This window comes from Antechinus flavipes, chromosome 2 (genome assembly GCF_016432865.1).
Source record: "Antechinus flavipes isolate AdamAnt ecotype Samford, QLD, Australia chromosome 2, AdamAnt_v2, whole genome shotgun sequence".
Lineage (NCBI taxonomy): Eukaryota > Metazoa > Chordata > Mammalia > Dasyuromorphia > Dasyuridae > Antechinus > Antechinus flavipes.
The window spans coordinates 483,480,655-483,508,062 of NC_067399.1; the positions used below are offsets into that span (position 1 = coordinate 483,480,655).

Genomic DNA, 27,408 nt, shown 5'->3' on the forward strand with positions numbered 1-27,408 from the left:
ATTTTTCAGGGCCATACTGCAAGACAAAATTTTTATTGAAATCCAGATAGCAAATTTCCATTTTCCTTCATGTCAGTTGTATTGCATTACAAATTTTTTTTTAAACAAATAGGGTCAGAAAGAACTGTACAAATGAATGTATACAGAATAAATCAGAAATGGTCAACAGGGAAAAAGTTCTAGATTTAGAGGGATCAGGAAAGGCTTATTTCTTGTTTCTTTTTCTTTTTCTTTTTTTTTTTTTTTTTTTTTGCTGAGGCAATTGGAGTTAAGTGACTTGTCCAGGGTCACAAAGCTAGGAACTGTTAAGTGTCTGAGACCAGATTTGAACTCGGGTCCTCTTGACTTCAGGGCTGGTGCTCTATCCACTTCACCACCTCGTTGCCCCAAGAAAGGCTTCTTATAGAAGGTAGGGTTTAAATGAAGCCAAAGAAGTCAGGAGGCAGAGCATTCCAGGATTGGGGACAGGCAGTGAAAATACTTGAAATGAGGAGATGGAATGTCTTATTCAAGTAATAATGAGGAGGCCAATGTCACTGGATTGCTGAGTACATGGGGGCAATGGAAAATGTATGAGGATTGGAAAGGAGGGGATGGTGGGCCAAGTTATGAACACCAAATAGGATTGAACATTTGATCCTGGAGATGAGGGGGACACCAGAATTTATTAAGTGGACTGATGTAGTCAGATGTGGAATTTAGGAAAAGCACTTTGACAGATAATGTCAGTCTTCATATTAAGTATTGGTAAATTTGATTTCTTATAACATAAAGAGCAAATATTCTAATTTTCTTCCCACATCCTGGTGGATTATCTTTCCTACCCTACTTTGGGTATCATTCTTTTAAGAGAGTATTTTTAAACAAGTTAAAGTCCTTTGGGTCTAACTCTCCTAATAACTAGGAAAAAAAGGTGTTAACACTTTACATGCGACTAGAGTAGAATTCTTTTTCCAGTTCAGATCTCTAACTTTTGACCAAGTTGACATGCTACCCAAAGATGTATAGTTAACTACATTTTAAGTAGATGAAACCCACAACCTCATTTCAGCTCACTACTTCTTTAAAAAGAGTCATACAGGATTACAGATTTAAATCTAGAAGGTACCATAATTTGCTTAGAAGGAAGGGAGATGGACCAAAACTCTGAGGTCATGAGAAATTAAGTGATGTGACCAAATCTCCTTTTATGAACTGTTGAATAACCTACAGATAGATCATTCTCCTATGGAAAGTGAAAAAAACCTAGACTACCAAGTAACTTAACTTTGCTTAGTATTAGACCTAAACTAGTAAAGTTTGAGTCACGTGCAACCTGTTGTCACATAGATTAATGGCAAAACTAATATTGCCCCCTGGTTCTCCAATTCCAATTCTAGGTCACCATATTACCTATTTATACAATGGTTTTGATAAACTAAATCATCATGTCATAGCTATTTTTTTCTATAAAACTCAATTTATATATGCCTACGGGCAGCCAATATTTTCAGAGGATGGATTGACAATTTCCCTTCTTTAAAAGATTGGTGGTGTACATTTGTAAAAGTAACAAACTAGAATTAGAAATCTATTTAATGACTTTAGAACATCAAGTGCTGATTGGAGTTCTGAAATATTCATAGAAGCTTGCCCACTTTGAATAATGCTAATGTTGGAGCTGATTTCTGTGCTTTATTCAAGAAAACAGATTCTTCTTAAAATGGTCATGAGAGATATGTTCCAGGACTTTTAAAGGGGTATAAAGGAGGTATTAACGAAGTGACATTAACACTCTCTCCTATAAAACATTCTTTTGTACCCCCTTAATAAGAGTGGTTGAATTGTGTTTTGGACATGACATATATTTGATCTGGGGTGTGTGTGTGTGTGTGTGTGTGTGTGTGTGTGTGTGTGTGTGTGGATAAATAGGCTTTTGTTTGGGACATTAACCAATCAATAAATTCCCCACACCTTTATTATGTGTCTGGCACTGTTTGAATACTGAGGACTGAAAGAAGAATTAAAGGTATAGTGTCTGCTACTTGAGAATATCAGACATCCATATGAGCAATGCTGAATTCCAAAGAAGTGGCTGAGACAATAACTACCATAATGTTTCAGAGAAGGAAAAGATTGCTTCCAGCCAAAATGATCAGAGATACCTTCATGGAAAGGTTAGGATTTGTTCTGAGACTTGATCTATGGGTAGGGAGGATCTATTGTACAGGGAATATTCTAGGTTAGGTTATAAGATCAAGGATTTTTTTTTTTGGCAAGGCAATTAGGGTTAAGTGATTTGCCCAGGGTCACACAGCTAGGCAGTGTTAAATGTCTGAGATCAGATTTGAACTCAGCTTCAACTGACGTCAGGGCTGGTGCTCTATCCACTGCACCACCTAGCTGCTCCAAGATCAAAGATCTTAATCAAAGATTAAGAGAAGGGATCTTAGAGGCCATTAGCCTGCTCCCTTTGTCATTTGACAAGTAAGGAATCTGAGGCATAAAAGGTAAGTGATTTTGTCTAGGATCATTCAGCTTTAATAAGTATCTGAGGCAAGATTTGGACTCGGTTCTTGCTGATGCCAAGCTTAGTATTCTACCCATTGCATCACCTAACTGCCTTATGAATATCTAAGCAGAACTACAGAAAAGAGAAAACACAAGACCCAGTTGAGAATAGTATGTTGAATCTGGGTAGAATAAAACTACATATTAAAGTTGGAGGCAAATTGGAGCCAGATTATGTAGGACCTCGATTGGCTACCAAGTTTGTACTTCTCTATCAGCAGTACATGGTTACTGAAAAATTGTGATTAGGGAGCTTGGCATTATAGCGAGATTGTGTGTGTGTGTGTGACATCTCACTATAGTCTGAATATACTATATGATGTATACGGCATATATGGTATATTATGATGTGAGAGGTGTGTATATGTGTGTGTACATACACATTCATATGTATGTGTGTAAAATGTTTAATAATCATTTCTGAAAGAAGGGAAGCTGTAAAATCCTTGATTTTCTCCACATAGGCTTTAAGCTGACACAAAACAGTTTTGGAAGGCTACCTATCAAAAATTTCCATAAAAAGAATATTAACACTTCATCAGTAAATGACCTTTAAAGGACATGAGATGTAAATACCTTTTTCTTCTCCACAGTTGTTTCATAGCAATCATACCCCATGTTCACATAACACTTTCTCAGGTTTATAGTGATTTCATTATAATAGCACAAAGAAGTAGATACTGACAGTAGTAGCATCTCCATTTCATAAATAAGGAAATTGGGATTCCCATTGTTCAAGAAGCTTACATGCTGTATGCAACTCTTATGTCAAAAACTCAGAAGTGAGCTTGGGTTTTTCCCATCTTTACTGACTTGATTACCCTTTCTCAGTCATGTCCACTTTGCGGCAGGGATGGGGGGCTTGGGCAGAGACACTGGAGCAATTTGCCATTTCCTTCTCTAGCTCAATTTGTGAGGAAATGGAGTGAGGGATTTGCCCAGGGTCACAAAACTAAGGCCTGAGACTGGAGTTGAACAAAAGTTTTCCTGAGTCCAGGCCTGGTACCACCCAGCTTCCCTTGCCCTCCCAGGAAATAAATATAAGGAAATAATTCTGAAGATCTCACTTTTCTATACATCTTCTGTCTTCCCATGTTACTATAAATCTGAATTTTCTCCTACCTTACTCTCATTGGACAAGCTTTACAACATTTAATTTCCTACATTTGTCACCTTTGCTGAATATGAAAGCATCTTCACAGTGTTGTGAGATTTCCTTGTCTTTTCCCAAGTCACACTGTTTACTCTGGCTGACTTTTTACAGATCATGTGACAGACAATGTTTGCATCTGCTTTGTGTCCCTCAAGAGATGGCTGCTGCACTTCACTACATTGTGTAGCAATCTCTTCTGAGCAGTCAGCATTTTCTATTCTTTTAGCAACAATATTTGGTTTGGGTGTGGTTTTAGGCTACAAAAATGTTATGAAAGTTAGCAAAGTTTGTTCCAGTCTCTGATTTTGCAATTATAGGCCTTTCCTTCTTCTGCTTCCTTACTTCTGCTTCCATTTGCTTATGACTTAGATTCTTAGAGAGATACCTTGGGTCAATCATACAGCACTTCCTCTCAAGATTTTCCTGTGCTTTGTTAAAAGGGTACTTTCTTTAATTAATTTTGATAAGTTTATTCACATTTCTTGTTATATGCACACTAGTGAAAATAGTATAGATGGCTCTTTTCTAAAAGTGACCAAATAGTTTATGGAATTTTAATGTTTATTGATGAATCTAATTATACTTGGATGTATCACATAGTGCATATAAGTAGAAGTTACAGTTTTTATTAACAGATCAAAATTGTCAGGGTTTGGACCCTGTGTCTCATCAATATGTTGCAAATTTTATTAGATCAGCATATAATAATCATTCAAAATGAAAATCTCAGAGTTATACATTTTCAGTAATTCATAGTTAACCTGCTCACTGGATTAAAAACTTCGGTCTTACTGACTGCAGATCCAGTGCCCCAATGCCTCCACAACTGCCTAGTCACAGAAGTTGCTATTGAAACCCATCACTTTTAAAAAATGAAGATCTGATGTTCTTGGCATTGAAGAAGATTTAATACTACATATGATAATCGAATGTGAGCTCATCTCATTAGAGCAAGCTTTTGGGGAGTAGGCATTATTTCATTCATTATATTTTGCTCTCCAGAGCCTGTATTGTCACCTGGCATATAGTAGGTTTTTAAAAAATGCTTGATGAGCCATTCTCCAATTGATAAATGGTCAAAGGATATGAACAGACAATTTTCAGATGAAGAAATTGAAACTATTACCACTCACATGAAAGAGTGTTCCAAATCACTATTGATCAGAGAAATGCAAATTAAGACAACTCTGAGATACCACTACACACCTGTCAGATTGGCTAAGATGACAGGAAAAAATAATGATGAATGTTGGAGGGGATGCGGGAAAACGGGGACACTGATGCATTATTGGTGGAGTTGTGAACGAATCCAGCCATTCTGGAGAGCGATCTGGAATTATGCCCAAAAAGTTATCAAACTGTGCATACCCTTTGATCCAGCAGTGTTTCTATTGGGCTTATACCCCAAAGAGATACTAAAAAAGGGAAGGGGACCTGTATGTGCCAAAATGTTTGTAGCAGCCCTGTTTGTAGTGGCTAGAAACTGGAAAATGAATGGATGCCCATCAATTGGAGAATGGCTGGGTAAATTGTGGTATATGAATGTTATGGAATATTATTGCTCTGTAAGGAATGACCAGCAGGATGAATACAGAGAGGCTTGGAGAGACCTACATGGACTGATGCTGAGTGAGATGAGCAGAACCAGGAGATCATTATACACTTTGACAACAATATTGCATGAGGATGTATTCTGATGGAAGTGGATTTCTCTGACAAAGAGACTTAACTGAGTTTCATTGGAGAAATGATGGACAGAAACAGCTACACCCAAAGAAGGAATACTGGGAAATGAATGTGAACTATTTGCATTTTTGATTTTCTTCCCGAGTTATTTTTACCTTCTGAATCCAATTCTCCCTGTGCAACAAGAGAACTGTTCGGTTCTGCAAATATGTATTGTATCTAGGATATACTGCAACATATTTAACATATCTAGGACTGCTTGCCATCCTGGGGGGGGGGGGAGAGGAGGGAGGGAGGGGAAAAAACGAAACATAAGTGATTGAAAGGGATAATGTCGTGTAAAAATTATCCTGGCATGGATCCTGTCAATACAAAGTTATTATTAAATAAAATAAAATTTAAAAATAAATAAATAAATAAATAAAAGAAAAAAAATAAAAAAATAAAAAATGCTTGATGGTTGAGTGAATGATAGTATCAAATATAATATTTGTATACTACAAATAAATAGGAAGAATTTTTTTCTATCATAGTATAGTACTCTGAAAGGTGGTTGTATTATAGTCCTAAATGGATGATTTCTAAAAGCTCTGTTCTTGCCTTCTGACATCATTGTTTGGAATTTGCTGTTTGTTCCTGATAGACGCACCTATGTTGGCAGCATGCCTGGTCGTATAATCAATGGCTTGAAGACTGTTGGGGTCAACAACCCAGTGTTCCTGTTAGATGAAGTTGATAAACTGGGCAAAAGTCTGCAGGGAGACCCTGCTGCTGCCCTGCTTGAGGTAAGACTTAGAAGAATTTAGTTTACAAATCCCAGCTAAGGAATATTAGAAGATAAGGGATTGAGCTCATAGAATACAAATTTTGTAATAAAGGAACCATACATGTTTTGGTGCAGGTCGGAGAGACAATTTTACATAAATAAAAAAGATGCTTCTGTTTTTTTGTAGGTTCTCTATTTCTAGTGCATTTCACCTTGATGACATTTAAAGTTTATATAGTTTAATTCATAGTGAAGCCTGAAACCACTAGGCACCAAAATGAACATGACCTTTATTTTCACTCAGTTTTCTTGCTGTGTTCTAAACAGTTTATTATCAGCACCATTTGCATTGTGAGAAAATCTTTTTCTTCTCTGACTTGAACCATTCCCTAAATAGTAATATAGATAGAGGTGGTTCGTTCCAAGAACTGTCATTACCCCCGTGAGCTCAAAGAATCTGAGGTGATGTATCAGTCACAGAGGACTTGACTCACAGAATGACTCGTGGTAGCATTGATCTGAGATGCACAGCTGCTAAACACTGACTTGCTCTTTAGCAACTCTTTGTAGACACCATTATTTTTTCCCTAATAAGCTTGGAAGAATTGTATTTTTTTATCTTTTAATCCCTAGCCTAGAACAGTATCAGACTTGTAGTAGTGCTCATTAGGCAAATGATTGGTCCCTATGGTGTACTCTTTTTTTTTTTTTTTTTTTTTTTTTTTTTTTTACTGAACACTCTGCTCATGGAACAGTAATATTAATGATTTAAGAAGATTTTAAAAGATGCTGACCATCTACATTAGAAGGAGAAGATGACACTATTGTGTTAGTCAGGAGTTTGTCTTTGCCTGTTTTCTCTAAAGCACAATCATGTGGTCAGCTTAAATGAGGAAGCAGCAGTTAGTTTATCTAGGCCCCTGACTCAATTTCCTTTGTTTTCTGTGCAGTGATAATATGGCCCAGGCTTCTCTGGGAAGGTACAGTGTAGCGGAAGAATGCTGAACTGGAAGTCACACTTGACTTTGTATTCCTCTTCTGTCACCTACTTAGCTGGGTGACCTTAAGCAAGTCCCAATCTTTTCTCATCCCCAATTTCTTCATATGTAAAGTGAGGAAGTTGGAATAGCTATGTAACCTCTGAGATCACTTCTAATTGTAGATCTATGATCCTATTCTTCATATAACTATAAAAAAAATCATAGTAGCTTATATCATATAGCATTCAGATAACTTATCGACAGTCTAACTCATATTGGGACATTGTGTAGGTTTGGTAGGTTATAGTATCATAGTCTACAATGTTCTAGAGCATTTTGGGGGCAGGGGAGCAGTAGGAGAGAGATACTCCAGTACTGAAATATTTAAAAAGCATTGTTTTGGGCAGTCCTAAAACTAGTCCACTGAACATTCACAAGCAGTAGATGACAGCTTAGTCCCTATTGCATGCAGGATGGCCAGTTATCCAGATATATATATGCATTCCCTGATATAGATACAGACGCAGCTGCCATGTCAAGCCAGATCATCTTGTCTGACACAGTATATAGAATCAGAGATAAAACAAGTCAGCTTAAAAGTATTATTAAAACTGAATTCCATATACATCCAAAGTTTTAAAACTTTGTTACATGCAGATATCTTAGGGTAAAATTGAAATTTTGACTACATCTACTTTAATTACTATCTCTTTTTTTTACCAAAAACTGTCAAAAATAAAATTAAAATTTGACAAACATTATTAAGTGCCAGAATTCTGTGATAGATGCTGGGGATAGAAAGGCAAAATTAGATCCAAAGTACTTCTGGCAAAACCAAAATAAAAAATAAAAAGACAAAAACCTAAATAGCTTCCCTCTCCTTAAAGAACTTGGATATTAATAAGGAAGGCAGCATGTAAATAAGTATGTGCAAGTTAACACATAAGGGGAAATAACCTTAGTGAGAAAACCTCAAGTGTCTAGGAATGGGAAAGGAGAAAGTCCAGCATAGTAACAGAGCTTTTTGTAGAAGGTGGCATTTGTGCTGAGTCTTAAAAGAATGAGGGATTTCAGGAGGTGAAAATGAGGAAGGGAAAGTATTCCAGGCTTGGAGGTGGGCTATGGGAGATGGAGTATATTTAGGAAAACATAAACTAGAATTGCTGGACTGTCCAGTATGGGAAGGCAGGGAAAAGGGTATGAAGGGACCAGATTGGAAGAACCTTAAAAATCAAAAAGAGAAATTTATATTTTGTCCTGAAAGTAACAGGAAGTTACAGGAATTTATTGTTTAGGGAGGTAGCATAGTTACACTTATGCTTTAGAAAAATCTTTCTATGGAGAGGTATATGGAGGGTATATTGGAGTGAGGAGAGCTGAGACCTGGAAGCCTCATTGAAGATTCTTATAATTTGTCAGGTGAGAGGAGAGGAATGTCTGAGCTAAGTGAATGGTGAGAAAGGATCATATTTTAGAGATAAAAATGTGTGTGAGGGGAATGAAGAGTGAGGATTTGAGGAAGATGCCAAAGTTGTGATCTGGAAGGTTAATGGTTCTCTGGACATTAATAGGAAAGTTAGGAAGAGAGAAGGTTTTGGAAAAAGAATGAATTCTATTTGGACATGTTGAATTTGGGATATGTAGGGGACATCCAGATTGAAATGTCCAGCAGGCAGCAGGAACTGTGGAATTGGAATTTAGGAATGATATTTAAGACTAGATAGCTAGATCTAGAAATTTTCTGCATAGAGATAAGCTGTACATGAGAACTCTGAGATCACTGAGTTAAATTATATAGAAAGAAAAGAGCCCATGAGAGAACTTTGGAGGGTACTCACTGTTCAATATTGGTTGATCTAAGAAGGAACATTCAGATGGGAAGAGAAAAAGAAGACTCTGCCATAAAAACTTAGTCCAGTAATACCTTAGACATATTAAATCATGAATACAAAGAGGATATATGTCCTTACAAAATGCTAAGAGAAATATGGTTGTGGTTGTTTCCATTTGTTGGGAAGACAGATATGGAAAGGTAACTGGAGGCAATGGGGAAGGCTTTCTGGAGCATTTGGTGGCTGGCCTAGAAATTTCTGGAGGTTGGATTCAGAAGTGTTGATGTGATCCAGGAGGAGGAGAACATGTGCTGGAGGTGAGGATCCCCTTCCTTTAGGCTGAATGGATTGTTAAATAACCTCGCTCTGCCTGTAGGGGAGCTTCAGTTGAGCCTCGAAACGTAAATTTGCAGGCCTTGTTTGGTTCTTGTACTTCTATGGAGTTATTGCTCAAGTAAAATAGGACATCTTCCTATTTCCAGTTACTGTCGTCAACAAGGGAATATTTATTCTATATTTAGATGACCTCTGTTGAAAGTTAGTTGAGAGGAGATAGAAATGGCTGCAACTACTTGAAAGTAAGTGTTTGTAAGCAGGGAAATCAGAAGAAGTCTAAAGACAGGCAATTATGTTTTCCTGGGGCTCAGTCAGTTTGGTAGTAATAAAATACTGGATACAGAGCTGTCTTTGTGTGCATTTGAACATTCAAGCAGGAAATTACAGAGCTGTTATTTTGCCCTAAAGTGTTCATTTTGCATTAGATATATTAAATTTTTCCATCTTTATAATCTGTACAAAATTCAAACTTTTGCTATTAAATTTAGATAAATTGGTAAAAATAGTTTTGATTCCATAAATACTCTACAAAGGTAACAAGCACTATTAATCAACTGAAGGGAATTTTTTTTTCAAATCTACATAACGTGGAACTCTTCAAATAACTAATACATCCTTAGTCTGCATAGAATTTTGTTTTCTGGAAAATATACACACTTTAACTTTGTGTTTGTGAGCATATTAGCACTACTTGACATACCCCAGACGATCAACATTTTGTTTTCTTCACCTGGGGTAACCCAGCTTGAATTAGCAGGAAAAGGCTAAACTAGGGAAAGCTAAAATTTTAGTTTTTCCAAACTAGTTCTTAGATTTTTAAAAAAAGAATTATTTAAATTGTCACTAGTTTTTAACTCAAACTTCTGTCAGGGCTCTATTTAAGAAACTGTGCAAACTTCTTTTGTTGCCTTACTTCCTTTCTGAATCCCTTTCTCGCCTTCTGTCTTCTCTGATTCTGAGAGTAATGAAATCCAGAGTCTTGGGTTGATCCTGGCTGCAGTGCTCAGTACCTTGTACCCATGTGACCCTGAGCTAATACCTTTGTTTCCATTTCCTATTTGTAAAATGAGAATCAAACTAGTGTTAAGTATTTCATAGGAGTTGCTTTGAAGGAAAAACATTTTATAAATATTAAATTCTAAAAAAAAAAAAAAAAAAAAAAAAAGTAATTATATAGTGGAAAGAACACTAGACTTTAAAGCCATTGACCTGATTTTCAATCATAGCTTTATTGAAAGTCTAGGTGTTTGAGGCAAGAAACATAACTTCTTTGACACTTAATTCCCTAATCTGGAGAAATGAGGGAAATAAACTAAATGATCTCTAACACCTCATCCAGACCTAAATTCTCTGACTTGGAACTCTCATACTGCCCTGACTCTCTACGTGTGTGTGTGTGTGTGTGTGTGTGTGTGTGTGTGTGTGTGTGTGTGTGTGTGTGTGTTTAATTTTACCTCTGTCAAAATTTCTTTTCCCTTAGAACTCTTTCAGCTGGATGATTGTCTGATTAAAGTAATTCACACTCGGGTAACCTTAGCACCACTGCCCTTCATTTTGTATACGTCTTTTCTTTAATAGATGATTTCTTCTTGAGCATATTACAGCCCATTTCCTTTGTATGAGCTTTAAAGTTTATGAAACACTTTCACGAAATATCTTATTTGATCTTGACTACTGGTGAGGTACATAGGGAAACTACTATTATCCTTATTTATCTGGCTAAACTGAAACTAAGGAATTAAATAACCTGCCTAAAGGCAAACTTGTTCTTTGTTCCCTAGTCCAACCTTCTCTGGGAGATGATTGTTTTTAAAATGAAGGTGTTTAATCTAAATCATATCATAATTGGGGGTAAGTTTGTGTTTCCTACCTATTCTTTTTTGGAAACTTTACACAAGGGTCATATTTTATTGCCCCATACAGTATGGGCAATAAATGAATCTTATTGTGTTTTTAAGATGTTCAGATTTTCTCTTAAATTTTTATCTTTCTATGCTCTTGCATTTTTCTTTACCTTTAAAGGAAGCTTCACAACTAAACCTCCTGATTGTCCTCAATTAGGATGCCATTAATCAATGCTAAGCTTCTGCTCTGGGGGCTATATTATACCTAGTTCTCTTGGGAGAACTGAGAAGAAACTCCAGTAGACTGAGAAATGCCATTAGTAGGCTCCCAATGGCTGTAATCTCACTCCTGGAGTGCAAGAAGACTTTTCAGTAATGAAGTATCATTGACAGTTGATGTTGGTTTAATGATAGTATGTGAATTATATTACATGACAAAATCATAAAGTCAGTTATAAATTTGATTTTTTAGGTACCTGGCCAGCCTAATTATATGATTGAAAACTATAATTGAAAACTATAAGGGGACCAGACTGTGCAAAAATAAGTCTAGAGAGATTTACTGTCCAGTTCTGATGAAAAGTTTGCCTTTAATGTGTTGTAATCATAGTTCTAAACCAAAATGTTGCTTCTGTTTTTAATGAGATTTATAGTGGTGAAAATTGAACATTACTATTTGCTTTCTCTTTATCTAATTCCCTAAGGCATGCTTAGGTTGGGGGAGAGTGTGTAATTAATTATAAGCACTCTTAATGAACATAGTTTGTATCACTTAGGACAAGGAATATATTCATATCTTAATGGAAAGGATAAATTCTCTTGACAACAATGCACAATTATTTGGGACATGCTTAGATTCCATTTTAAGTAACATTAAAGATAAACATAGAAATGTAACACCAATCATGTAGCTGGAAATAAGCATAGAGAAGCGTTAGATGAGAAAAACAGGAGTTTATTAGGTGAAAAAGATTAAAGAGTAGTAAATTTGTGTGACACGTTTTTATGTGTAACTAGGTTTTATAAAACTTTATACACACACACGTTTTCATTTAATCACAATAACAACCCTATAAAGTGGACACTAGAACTATTAATATCCCATTTTATAGATGAGGAAATTAAGGCTCAGAGCTGGTCACTTGCCTATTATTATGCAGTTGGTAAATGCAGAAGACAGAATTCAGACAGAGTCTACTGACTTTGGATTGAGTGCCTTTTCTACTATGCTACAACAAATAAGTTTTATGCTATAGTCTATTTCATTATAGGACTGTGATACCTGAAAGTTAAAGAAACTTAGAGGTCAGTTGGGCTGACAATGTTTTTATTCATTTATTAGTAATGTACTTCAGATGCTCTCTCAGCATTGTATTCTGAGTCTGTAATAGATCTGAATTTTGGTTTTGACTCTGCCCACATACCATATTGGTCCAAATAATGGCAATACTTTCTTCCTCACCACTATCTTATATTGAATCAGAGTGTTACTTGTAATCACTGTTACTTTTCAGTGTACATCTGTTTTTGTGTTCCTTTCAAAGATTTCATGTTACTACTGTGTCCTGTTTTGTAACAGCCTTATTATATATATATATATATATATGTGTGTGTGTATATATATATATATATATAAAATGGCATAATTTGCCATTAGTGGTCTTAGGTGTATCTACCAGCCTGTGTCTCTTCCTAAGTAAAATGGGTATACTAATATCAACTGTACTTAACTCACAAATGCTGTGAGGGTAAAATGAGGCAACATATTTGATAACACTAAAGTAACTGGGCTTTATAAATAGTAAGAACTATTGAAATTGTACTTATTTTTACTCTGAAACCAACTTTTATAAACTTGTTAGAAGATAATTTGTTTTTAAATCGTAAATTTAAAAGGTTTTGCCTTTTAGCAAACTGCTTTGGGTAAGGATAATGAACCCTGGCAGTATGTGATTTGAATAAGCAAAAACTTCACTACACAAACTATAACCTTTCCTTGCATTTCTTTGGGGCAGATCTAGTCTATAAAAGCTTTTGTTTCAATATAATCTTTCTCAATAAGACAGTGTTTTTCACATAAGAAAAAGTAATCTTTTTGTTAGGTGTTTTCATTTGTTTTGAATTTTATCCCTATTTTGTATCTCTTTTAGATGAGAAGCTGTATATTACAATGAAGAATGCATCAGTCTTAGTTTTAGAGGCTGGAGACCTGATTTCAAAATCGACCTCACATACTAACTTTACTAACCTGGTTATATTACAAACTAATCACTTAAAACTCTCAGAATTTCCATTTCCTCACCTATATAATATTTTAAGTATCTACCTTATGCAGTGGTTGAGAGGAAAGTGATTTGCAAACTTTAAATTGTGATAGGAGGGTGACAGTTATTGTTAAAGTTGACTATGAAAAAGACAAGGGCAAAATAGTTTTCTATGGTTCATCTCATCAAGAATTCTCAGTCATATGAGCTCATAATATTAGGAATGCCCCAGGGTACCGGTAATGGAAGTGTCCAGTTGCTCCTAAGTGGCATAGATTGCATGTGATTGTCTGGAAATACTTAGAACTAAGTGGTATTTGGTCACTCAATTGATGCCAGTCTTGATGAAGCTTTTTCAGTATTAATGTGAAGTAACATTAATTTAACATTGGCTATGAGCTGCTTGGGGGAAGTATTCAATGCCTTTGCCAGCATAGATAGTTCTATTAGCTGTCTTAAAATTAATTTACATATCTGCCAAGGTTGGTATTTCCCTGGATGAGTCAATGGGATGGACATGGAAGCTATAACATAGCCTCCAAATTTTCAGTTTTATTCATTTCTCTGATAATTTTCTAGAGGAAATTCCAATAGCAAGTCCATTGAAGTAAAAATGGTTCTTTTGAATTACTTATATTTTACCTATTCAGAATTAAATCAAGAGCTGTAGATTGTCCTAGCAAAGTTCCTTCCCTTTTCATTTAGGCTTTGTAAAATTAGATGGATGTTCTCTATTCTTTGTCTTTTTTTTCCTAAAGCACAGATATTTTGATATCTGTACCAGGGGTCTCAAACTATGCCCATGGGCCAGATGCGACAGCTGAGGACGTTTATCCCCCTCACCCAGGGCTATGAAGTTTCTTTATTTAAAGGCCCACAAACAAAGTTTTTGTTTTTACTATAGTCTGGCCCTCCAATAGTCTGAGGGACAGTGAACTGGACCCCTATTTAAAAAGTTTGAGGACTCCTGGTATAGACATTAATGTTCTTTGTTGATCTTTCATAGGGATAATTTGGGTTCTTCAACTGCTAGATCTCTGGTTAATGAAGTCACTAGTTTACCCTGACTATTCTTAATTTGGTTCTGATTTTGTTGTATACCTATGTGTTGTATTTGGTTCTAACAATGTTTTATCAACTCTGAAATTCGCATATCTGACCATAGCATTCTATCATTTTATCTTTTCCTTATGCCTAATCATGCTCTTTGTCCTCATTGTGATCTCCATTGCCATCATTCTCATCCCATCCTTTTCTAGACCATCTACCTTGGCCATACACTTCTCCTTTCTTATCTTAGTCTGTTAGTGAATCAACTCAACTTGACATTGTCCTCCATCCTCAATTCCCTTGTTCCCTTGTCCTGTCATTGACCCATCCTTAGATTACTTCTACCAACTATCTTATGTGCTGCTGAACATCAAAACTGAGGTAAATCACAGAACTGTGTTGACAGAGACCATTACAAATTTATCTTAGCTGATTTCAACTGACTTCCTTGGAGCTCCTCGAACAGGATACTCTATCTCTTATTTCCATGTCTTTGCACCCACTATCTCCTATCCTTGAGTTGCTCTGCTCATTCACCTCTGTCTCCTTTTCCCAGACTTTCTTCAAGATTTAGCTCAAAGGTTATTAACTTCTTCCTAGATGCTAATGCCTTTCCCTTTCAGATTATCTTCCAGCAACTGTCTTAATATCTTGAATGTACTTATTTATCTAACTTTTGTCTTCTTTATTAGAATGTGAACTACTTGAGGACAGAAGTTTTGTTTTTTGTTGTTTTTTTTTGTTTGTTTTTTGTTTTGGGGGGGGGGGTCCTCTCAGTGTTAAGCACAAGACCTACCTGCATAGTAACTTCTTAATAAATGCTATTTGGTTTGACTACAGTTATAGGGGAGTTAGGTATTTTACAATGCTTTGGCTTGAGAGTCTTGGTTTTACACAACTTTCTGCATGCAGATACTCATTGGTAATGTGCCACAGCCTGCTTACTCCCACCAGGTCTTTAAAAACAAAAGTTTGTTCAGAAAATGTCCAACATGCCAGGAGAAAGCTAGAAGGTATTTATAGTTATTAAAGGCTGTGGCTTCTTTGCAGTTCAATATGAGCTTCCCAACAGAGTTTATATAGTATCCACTCTGAACAGAAACTGAAAGAAAATGACAGTTTTCCTTTTAAATAAATAAATAAAGCAGTTAATAAAATATTTTAAAACTCGATTTGGTATATGTTACTATTTATTGATGTTTCATAGCAGGGCATTTTTGCGTCACATTTTAGCCTAATTTAGGAGCATACATGGAAAGTCACCTGATCTTGAGTTTAAAACCTTGGGGTTTTTTAAGTTTCAGTTGGTATAAAGGAGACTGTATCTGGAATCAGGAAAGCTCTTGATTCATATCTCTCCTCCAGGATAGGACTTAGCTGTATGGGGCTTGGATGAGTCATGGAACCTCTCTCTAAGCTTTAGTTTTCTTGTCTGCAAAATGAGAATAATCATACTTGCAGTTTTGAACACATTGTTTATTGTGAGTTATTGTGAGAATCAAATGAGATAATGTATTTCAAATTCTAGATAAATGTTATTATTTTGTTTTATTAACATGTTCATTAGGATATACTTGCCAATTCACTCAATTAAAGTGGTCTTTTATTTTCTCCTTCACTCCATCATAATGTGGCAGAAAAAAAAAAGTTTACAATTATAATTTATACCTCCTGTCCAAGCATTTCTGAATACAAATCCACCTACTTTCATGTATCATTTGATGTAAGAGGTGTTAGCTTCATTTTATGAAGTGTAAAACAGGTCCAGCGGGATTAATGACTTCATAGTCACATGGTGATTCATTAATAGACTTGAGATTGAAGCCTGAGCCTGGCTTCACTTTCTGTGTTCCAAAAACTAACCTTGTTGCTTAAAAGACAAGCAAAAATATACATAGTAGGCTTCTTCTGTGTAGTATTTATGTTTGTAATTTGAATCAGGTGCATCTTATCAAGACATAAATGTTCTTTGCATTATTTATTCTCTTCAAGGTTTTGGATCCAGAACAGAACCATAACTTCACAGATCACTACCTAAATGTGGCCTTTGACCTCTCCCAAGTCCTTTTTATAGCTACTGCAAACACTACAGCTACTATTCCACCTGCTTTGTTGGATAGAATGGAAATCATCCAGGTGCCAGGTAACCTTGATGCATAAATGAGAACATCAAGCGTCTCTGTGCTTTGTGTCTTCTAGTAAATACTCCTTTCTTTAAAAGGTGATTCTTTAAATCACCTGTTTAAGAATTGATTTAACAAAGCTTTCAGGAGTTTTGAATTTGATTTCAGATTCGATCTTAAGTGGATTTTTAACTGAGAAAAAAAATTTTTTTTCCTAAGTATATCACAAAATTCATGGCAGATTAATTAGGTACTTTTCTTGAGACTTTGAGACCCAACCCAAGAGCCTCTTGGGTACATATGAGTTACAATAAGTTAAAACTTATAAAATTAAAATATTACAGCAACTTATTATTTCTTTTTTATCCAGTTTCTAAAATAATAGATACTAAAGGTGAAAAAGAATGAATTCATTCCTTTAGGACCAGTGGTTGGGGTTTCTGAAAATAAATCTTCTGATTGTGAAGTTAGTTTCCCAGTTATCAAGTGAAGGATCTTCCACCCCTTTCCTCTGGAAGAATATCCCGTCGTAATCTGGTTCTTCCTCTTAAGGAGAAGTGTTCCTGAGAGACAGCTGAATTTCTCCTTTGGTCATTTTAAATTCATTGTAGGGCACCTACTTTTGTTATTTGGTTCCCTTAAGTATTTGTAGACTGTTACTTTGTCCTCTTAACCATCATTGAGCTGTGGAGAATAAAATTCTCTAAACATATTTATTCTTTGAAGCAATACTCCCTGCTTCCCTAAGATTTGTCACAGCAAAAATGATTATGAGATATAAAAACTATATTTTGATATAGGATGGACCATATTTGGTTTTTCCAATCATTTGTTAATGACCTATAGGCTCCTATATTTAGTTAAAACATATGGAGATGATGATGGTGGATGAGACAAAAATAATTTAAAGCAAATGAGATCAAATTGCTTGGGATCTTCAAGTTAATGCAGAGGCTTCATAAGCCATACTGTTATAAAGTGAAATACCCAGAACAGCTGTTGAAGAGGTGGACAGATGATGTCAATGTTCTCTTTGGCAGGTTTAGCCAGCTTGTTTTCTAGCTTGTCTGCTGTTTCAGTAACTTCCTTTTCTGTTCAACAGATGCTCTGTCAATTCATATTTTTTAATCTTGGTTTGTAAAAGAAAGCTATACATCATGAAGAAGTTCTCTAGTTCAGGGGAATTGTGTCTACAGGCTTTGAAGGGCAATGTAAATGTATTCACAGGTGCTATACATAATTTTTGTAATCTTTCTGGAGTACGTATTCTATAGAATAGTAAAAACTCATTAAAGAGGACTTTCCTTGAACTCCCTATTGTGTTTATTAGTTCCAAGAACACAAGAAGTGTTAGGTGAGGTTTTCCTGGTTGGGAGGGAGAAATTATTTTGTTATGCCTTTTAGTTACAGTTTACATTTGTTTGAAGTTTTGTTTTTATTGTTGTTGTGATTTTTTAGCCATAGACCCAGAATCTGAGGTTAAAATTTTTCTCCATGCAGAGATCCCTGACATAGGTGGTCATTCACACTCTAATTGAACACTTCACTGATGGAGAACAGCCCATTTTATTGTTGTACAAATCTTCATCATTCAGTCCTAGAGCATCAAGCCAAATGTGTGGGCAAAAGGGATTTACCTTAGAGACTTGAGGGAAAATATAGATAGAGCATTATGGTGGGTAGAACTGACATTTTAAGAACTAAATATTAAACTATTCCAAATGAGATTATATAGCTTATTGTAAAAGATACTCCAGATAGGGTTCTCTATCTTTATCTTTGAGGCTAAATTTAAAATGATCCATAAGAGTCAAAGTCCTATCTGCAACCTGTGTGTATACCCCTTGTATAGCCAGTTTTTTAAAGGCGTTTTGTTCAATAAATAACAAATGATGTTAACCATTGTCATATAAATGATAAGGGGAAAAAGTTTACAAGAAGAAGAAAGAATTTTCCCCTATTTGCAAATAGGGATTTTCTTCTTGAGATTTGTCACCCAGATAGCAGACATGCAATATTTGATAAATGTGGAAAAGTTGGAAATTGCAGCAACATTTAATTTCATTACCTTCAAGGTAAATGCTAAAATTTTGAAAGCCCTCCAGCATAGTATGTAGACAGAAACCAGGGTACCTCAGTTTATATGCCATTTCTTCAGCTTACAACTTTCTAGATTTTGACAATCACTTAACTTTACGAAGTCAGTTCTTCATTTAGAAAATGAAGAAGTTGTATTAACTGGTCTCTAAGATCTCTTCTAGTTCTAAATATCCTGTTGATTTTAACCTATGAAACAGCCTCTTCCAAAATATTTATATGTATGGTAAAATACATAACAGCTCTTTTCTCACGGCAGGGAGTTGGAAATTGGAAGGACCATCAGTTGGGAAATGGCTGAACAAATTGGTGCCATGTGATTGTGATGGAATTCTGTTGTGCTATAAGAAATGATGAGCAAAATGCTCCTGAAAAAACCTGAAAAGACTTCCATAAGCTGATTCAGAGTGAATTGTACTGTGTTCAAACTAATAGCAATATTGTATGATCATTTGTGAATGAGTTAGCTATTCTCAGTAATATAATCCAGACAATTTTGAAGGACATAAGATGAAAAATGCTATCCATCTCTAAATAAAAAACTGAGGATGTCTGACTATAGATTAAAGCAGACTTTTTTTACTTTCCAAAAAAAAAATATAGCTTCTTCCAAGTTTAGAACCTTTTATGTTTTGCAGGTCTTTTGAATGCATGAAGAACTTGACACTGGATAAATGCACTGTATGGCTAGGTACCAAACAGGTTCATTCCTTTTACAGGGTATACACAGGAAGAGAAGATAGAAATTGCCCACAGGCACCTGATTCCTAAGCAGCTGGAACAGCATGGGTTGACACCTCAGCAGATTCAGATTCCTCAAGTTACCACTCTTGACATCATTACTAGGTAAACATACTTTGCACCAATATTCATTTGTACTCTTTTGAGTCTGAAAAAATGATTTCAGTAGAAAACCACAGCTTCCATTACTCACTTTCAGAGTAACAACAAGAGAACTGTTTCATCAGCTGTTTGTCTTGTATGGTGTTTAATATAAAGCAGAGATTTATTGGAAGAATTTTTGGGGGAATTCTTCCACAGCTAAGAGTTTATGATAAGGTTTCATTTATTCTACAGTTGCAGTAGAGGAAATGGGACCCTAATTCTTGAATAAAACTATCACTATGTTCCATGCTTTCCAGAGCATGATCATTGAAAGTGGATCATTTGGAGCTTCTAATAAAGAAGTTGATTTGCCTCCCTATTCTCTTGAAAGCTATAGGATCCTTTAAAGAAAGGTTAAAATAATGCATCAGATTTTGATTACTCAACATCATTACTTCTGTGATAGACTTTATTAGAGTTGTGGAGAGGGAGTGGGAAGATAAAGAAAAAAGGGGGGGAAAAAATCTTGCAAGAGTTTTGCTCTTAGGAATTTGCATTAGACTAGGGTAGGAGGTTGTTTTTAAAGTTTGTTGCCAGGTGCTTAGGTCTATGGCACACAGTACTTAAATTGTCTGAGAAGCAAATTCCTTAGCCTGATTTATAGATTGCCTGTTTGGATGGAAAATGTAACTCTCCAAAGACAGTTTCTATCGACAGTAGCCTCTTATAGCTTGGTTGGCTCACTGTTTCAGATCCATTGCATCACCCAGCAAGCTGTGTCAACCTGCCAGGCAAACATCTTGCAGCCTTTTTTTTTTTCCAGTAATTGCTGTCTTAGATTATGTGAAAAATTTTTTCTGCTTTTGGAATCTTTTTCTTTCCAAATAATTTGGTTTTATTAAGACTGCCTTTTCATCTAAAGCATCCCTATTAATGGAAATATTTTATAGTTCATGTTAAAAGTATATATTCAAGCTCATCTGAGAAGCAGTAAGACTGAGCATGAGCTAGAAGTTCCCTTTTTTATTCCCTGTTTTGTAAAAATGCTTTGTGAATCTTGCCATCCCTGAGAAACTAGATATTTCATATGATAATCTTCCAATAGTACTGTGGTATTGGAGAATACCAGTGGATGCTTTGGTTCTTTCAGCAAGTCATGTAGCTACTTTCTTTCAGCTTCCTTGTCTCCATTAAGAGGGTGATGATAGATCTGAATGTATCCCTAGCTAGCTAGGAAGCTATTATTTGTAAGGCATTTCTTAATTACCGCCTTTGGGAAAAATTAAGTAAGTACTTTTTGATGTGGGTACCAGTTCAGATCATTCAATATTGTGTGCATTAGAAATTGCTTTTAATACTCTTTAACTTCTTCCTCCCCCAAAAAGCCAACCCAAAATATAGACATATGCTGCCTTGGACACATTTGAGATATCGAACAAATTACCTGATTTAGAACATACTGGGTTATTTTCATGTTGTCTCCTTGACAGGCTCCTTGAGGACAGAGACTGTGTGTTTTATTTTTTAGGTTTTTTGCCTTTCTTTGTATTCCCAAGCGTTTGGCACACTGAATCCCTTGCACATAGTAAGAACTTATACAGGGTAGTAGGATTTTAGTTTTCTAAATATTTTAATGTGTCCAGGAAGTAGTCATCTAGCCCTTGCTTAAGAACTTCTGATGACAAAAACTTAGTTTGGATGTGTGCAAGGCATTTCTTTTTTTGGATAGTGTAATTTTTAGAAAATGTTTCCTTACATGAAGTAAAAAGCTGTATCCTTCTAGTTCTGCCTTCTTAAATACTGGTATCTACCCATCTTCCATGTGATGCACTTTCAGGTATTTTTTGGAGGCATCAGGTCTTTTTTCATCCAGAGTATATCTCACCTGCTCTTTTAGCATGCTTCATATAGCATGTTTTTTGAAGATTTTATTGTTTCTTTGTTAGTCACTCAAACAAACTCCATTCTGTCATTCTCTCCTTAAAATGAGATGCTCAGAAATGAACGTGCTATTTTAGATGTGATCTGACCAGAATACAGTACAATCAGACTGACTATTACTTCCCTTGTTTCAAATGCTTCATTTGTATAAATTCACTCTAATATTTGATTTTTCTGTGTGTTTGTGTGTTAAGCAGCCACATCATACTGTTGGGTTCATATTGATTTAGTAGTTAACTAGAACTGCTTTGAAGCTGGCTTCTCCCTTTCCTGTTCCCTGCTCTCACCCCTATCTTAGACTTATATATTTAGCCTTTTTTTTTTTAACCCCATATAAGAAAGGCCACTTCAGAGACAGGCATACCTGGATTAAGTCCCAACTCTAAGATGCTGACTTGCCATGGTTGAGGGAGTTTCCTTATCTAGGAGTTTCTGGTACCTAGGAAATCAAAAATTCAGTCCTCCAACATATTAGCTGTCCTTCACAAATCTGTGTCATTTTTAAGTATATGATTATCCTTTCTGTATTTTCATCACGGTTGAATAGAAAGTAATATATTATTGGAAACCTTCTTCCGGATTTTTTAGATGGATTTATTATCTTGCAACAGTTGATATTTCTTATACCAGTAAGGATTCAAAACAAAACAAAACCCTCACACCTTGTATGATCTTCTCTAAGGAATCTGTCCAACATTGCATATTTGAAATCAATGGCTAACCAGAGGTAGCTAGGAAGAAGAGAGATAAGAGAATACAAATTACGGTAGTGAAATCTTGACTCCAAGACTAACTCATTATTTTGGTCAACCTGGGCAACTGACCAACTCTCTTCTGTGTCTGTTTGCTCTTGTATAAAATGAGGTCCCTTTGAGATTTAAATTTTTTATTCTATTATTTCCATATCCTCTAGTGATGGTTAGTATAATCTTTCTAGTTTGTAAATCATTCTCCTCGATACAAAAGGTAGTTGTAAAATAAAAATTTAATAGTTCTGCTTTCTTTCTGTTATCTGTTAATATTACACTATTTTTTTTCCCCAAATGGTGGGCCCATTCTTTGTATATTCTCACTCTAAATCTAGCTTTCAATTTTTTTTTCCTTTATCCTTTTCTTTAGGTCATTCTGGATCTCAGCCTTCCTATTACTATTCTTGTGACCCCATTCCATTTTTTCATAATTAGCATTAGTCATGTATCCCCTCTTCCGTGTGTGTGTGTGTGTGTGTTTGTGTGTGAGTGCGTGTGTGTCCCCATCCATCCTTTTAATGCTGGACTTCATTAGAAATGCACTTGTCTTTTCTTCTTCATTGGAATCATTTGTGATTTTATAGTCCTAGTTTTACTTTTGGGGTATTCCCTGCTCCGTTGAACTATACTCTCCATTAAAATCTTTAGCTGATGGCTTGAACCATACTTTTCCTGTACTTTTTGAATTTTACTTTCCCAAAGACTAAGGTATTTGTCCAACTATGCCTTCTGTTTCCTTCCATCACTAATTTTTTTTTATTATCTAAATCTACACTAAATAAATCTACACTAAATTCTGAAGTACCTATCCAGATTTAGCTCAAATTTGAAATCAGAATCTACTAGGTGTGTTAGTCTCTAAAACCCTTTTTAAGCTCAGTAATTCTTTGAGTGGTTTTACTGAGCCATTAGCATTTGAGACACATGTAGCATCTCTTGTAAACATGAAACAAGTCTAGAAATATTGTAGGGTTTTTCATTGAGTGCCAAAGGAGGGTATTAACTTTAAACATAATATTTACAAAGGAATAACCAAAGTGTTTTTAATGTGGCCAGATTTTCTTTGATAATGTAGAATTAATGACTAAATATAGGATAATAAAACAAGATAATCCATAGTATACTGAAGAAAAAAAAATTCCTACCAAAAACCATGTCTGAAAGTATTTTTAAAGGTTTTTAATAAAAGACTTTGAATTAAAAAAAATCATTACCCAAGAAACAGCAAAGGCCACATTGATTTGCAGATGATAGCAAATGAGCATTTATTTAGCAGCCTTTACTGCATTGCTTTCCCTAAAGGAAGGTGCTGCTATTTTACTGAAGAAGCATACACAGGTCAAGTATTAGCTATACATAGCTAATAAATGTATCTGAGGTCAAATTTGAACTCAGATCCTTCTGACTCCAGGCCCAGCAATTTCTCTATCCAGTGCACCACGTCACTACCCAAAAACATAAATATCAGTTTTGATGTCACCCTATTATTTTACAAGTAGACCTGGAGATCCACTTTTCTTTTTTGCAGATGACATAAACTGAGTTAAGAACATGTGGGTTGTATTTTTCTAAAGGGAAGTGTTTTCTTCCTTTTACTAGGTATACCAGAGAGGCTGGCGTTCGTTCTTTGGATCGAAAATTTGGTGCAATTTGTCGAGCGGTGGCTGTGAAAGTGGCTGAAGGACAGCACAAAGACACAAAACTGGAGCGCTCTGAGGGCACTGAGGGAGAAGGTCAGTATTCCTTGTGCTGAACTGGGGCCCATAGACCACAAGGGAATGCCCCTAATCAAGCTCAAGGAGCATGCACATTGCATTTATAGTGTCATAAAAGGAACACAGTAGGCTGCTATTTAAGGCCATCTTATCAAGAAAAATCTTAAAACTAAAGATGAATCTATTTTCTAAACTGCAGAAGGCTTTATTGTATATTTTGGACTCTGTTAGAATAGAACAGGATGCTTTGTCTTTGGGGACCCACTAATTTTTTCTAGATTTATAAAGTCAGTGCTTCTGTGTGATAATTTATTGCATTCTTTTGACCGTGACTACTATAAATTTGCCCTTGATAATTCATAAGATGGCAGATTTTGTGATGAATTACATCAAACTTCATATTTCCTAACGGTCAGAGAAGGAGCTCTTCTGTCATTTTTTAAACATGTTCCAAGAGGGATAACTACTTGGAATTTCGTGTGGCTGTCTTACTAGTATATAGTTATACCATGTATCATTCTGATAAGCCAGGTTATCTGGGTGACCCACCACCCCAGGCTATTTTATCTTGCTTGCTCTAAGCCTATGTTTTTAATAATTGAGACATTAGTCGTATTAGATGAGCTGTTGTCATAGTAAATAGATCTGCCTGAAGTTTTAAGATTCTTCATCCCTTTTTTTCAGAAAGAAGCTAGTTTTCCTGTTTTGCCACCCAACCTTAGACCAGGCCCTGTGCTACATAGCAGCAATAAGATTGAGTTCATTTTCATGTGACAGTAAACAAGTTTGTGATCATAGTCATGGATTTGGAGCTTGTATAGACCTTATTATTCATCTGATCAGGTAGTTCTCAAAGACCCCTTATACTTTGAAAAATTATTGAGAACTCCAGAGAGCTTTTGTTTTGTGAGTTCTAGCTTTTCATATTTATCATATTAGAAACTAAAACTGGTAAAATTTTAAAAATATTTATTCATTTAAAAATAACTAGAGCAAATCCATTATATATTAACATAACATTTTTTAAAAGAGTTTTTCTAAAACAACAACAACAACAAAGTGAGTAGGATGGAATTGTTTCATGTTTTCATAAACCTCTTTACTCTTTGGCTTAATAAAACAAGTGGATTCTCATACTTGCTTTAGTATTCAATCTATTGTGATATGTGACTTTAATTGAAGTATTTGAAGAAAATATGGCTTCACACAAATATGTAGTTGGAAAAGAGAGGAGCATTTTATTAGACATGATATCTTAGTAATATTATGAAAATATTTTTGACTTTGCAGATCCCCTGAAAAAAATCTTCAGGCCTCACTAGTCTAATTCAGTTCCATCATTATAATTACAGAAATGGGCCTCAAGACATTGACTTGCCCACATTCTTTCAGGGAGTCAGTGGCAGAATAAAATGAGAACCAAGATCCTCTTCCTCCAACTTCAGTATTCTTTCCACTTTTCTGTCTCGCTTCTTAAGATTATAGATTGCCTCAAGAGGTAGTGAATTGAATTCCCCTTCCTTGAAGATTTTTCAAGCAGAAATTGAGCAAACATTTATTACCTGTATTATAGTGGGGCTTCATTTTGTGTAGGTTGTACTAGAGAGTCACTAGCCTTTTCTTACTTGTGACTGTGATTTCTCTGATATGTAATATGAAGAGTGTTTCCCCTGAAAATATCTACTACTGGACAAAAAAATGATCACCAACCAAAAAGTCAAATTTACCTTCTCCAAATTGTTTTCTTTTCTTTTTTCATTTAATAAATCAACTTTGTTTTTAATATAGCTAGCAAAGATGGTGTTTCTAAACCACAGATGTATGCTCCCCAAACTGTTAAGGAAAAGAATATAATCTTATCTTTTCATAATATATATTTTGTTAAAAGAAAGTTATCTTTTCTACTTTAGCAAAGGTAATACCGACCTCACCCATTGCATTTAATTTGTTTTCTTAGAATTTAATTGTATTCATTTACATAGTTGTAGAAGATGTTCTCTGGTATCTGCTACTTTTTTTCATTTAAATCTTTTCTTTTTTGGATAATCTTCATAATGCCATTTAATGGCACAATAATTAAGTTTTCATCCTTTGTTTTTAAAATGGCTGCCTATTAAGACTTCTTCTAAACCAATTATTCTGAAATTAGGTAGGGATAAGCAAGAAAGAAAGTGTGCCTTTTAGATCAGCCAGCAGATTTAATAATCTACATTCACTGAGATTTTTCAAATCCATAAAAATACCTAAGTAGCCAGTAGCCACTTGTTAGTCCCGTTAGTTTAAGTGGATTCCATTTTGTTTTGTTAATAATCTTAATATATCAGAATCTACAAAAATACTCTTTCTCCACAAATTACAGTTGTCTTATATAAGAATAATTATGGGGTGAAAACATAATTATTTTTAAGATTTTTCCCAGAAGTTATTTTGTGAAATATCTGTTAAATTTTCCTATTAAATACCCTATACTACTGAATTCCCTGTTTATATAGTGATGTTCACTGCTTTTTGGAAATTGAGAGGATTTTGTGAGCATGTTTACATTCACACATGTATATACATTTATATATACATGTAGGGTATGTACGCATAGTGTGTGTGTGTGTGTGTGTGTATGTAAAGTGCTTTACAAACCTTACTATATAAATGTTAGCTATTATATTATCAGCACAGAATAAATTAAAGATAAAGTTGGAAGTCACTGTGGGCGTTTATCTGGGGTCTCTTATCCACTCATAACCAGTTCTTTAAATTTGTCATGTGTTAAAAATCTAGCCATTTAAAAGTATAATTGTGTTTAGGATTCTTAGTAGTTGAACCAAGAGACTTATTTTTTATCATGATTATTGAGATGCCTTAGTAGAAGAGCATTATTCAATTTAGAGCAATCAGATGATTAAGTTATCCTATCAAGATTTTTAGTACATTTCCAACTTTCTGAGATTGCATAGAGAACAATTTCTATGGTTTCCCACTCACTGCAATCAGTGGCAAAAACCCAAGTTGGGTGTCCCTTTATAGATGCATTGCCCCATATTGCAATTTTTATCCTTTTAAAACCACCAAGCTTACACATACCAGGATTGTTACTTTGTTTCTCAAATACAAGGAAGCTGGTTCCCATAAGTCCTTGAGCCATTTTAGCAAATTAATCTTGCTAGTTATTATTTGGCCTTTCCAGATAGACTTTACTATGAAGAATGTGCTGGATGTCTGTGATTTTGGTTGTTACTCTCTACTCTACAAGCAAAAGGACTTATACATTTCCATTTTAGGATTCTTACTGCATACCTTTTCACTAGTTCTCAGACTTGATAGTATCATCTCTTTAAGGAAAGAGCATTCTTTTTTCTTGCATTTCATTGGTATGAAAGTAGATCCTAACATAGAAGTTGTTGAAATAAGAGTCAAGAGTCTAGCCAAGAAAAAGCTTTTTCCCAGCTGTTTGTTATTCACATATGGAACTAGTAAAACACTTGCTTCACAAAACTATTCTC

The 27,408-nt window shown here is 35.2% G+C and overlaps 1 protein-coding gene across 1 annotated transcript in view; it reads left to right on the forward strand.

Annotated features, from left to right (window-relative positions):
- The window catches only part of LONP2 (lon peptidase 2, peroxisomal), a 114,719-nt gene that overhangs the window by 37,690 nt on the left and 49,621 nt on the right, over positions 1-27,408 (forward strand). Inside the window, exons 8-11 of the mRNA XM_051979802.1 lie at positions 6,033-6,174; positions 16,454-16,604; positions 19,401-19,527; positions 23,796-23,929. Coding sequence (XP_051835762.1) covers positions 6,033-6,174; positions 16,454-16,604; positions 19,401-19,527; positions 23,796-23,929 — 554 coding nt within the window. The remainder of the gene's footprint in view (positions 1-6,032; positions 6,175-16,453; positions 16,605-19,400; positions 19,528-23,795; positions 23,930-27,408) is intronic.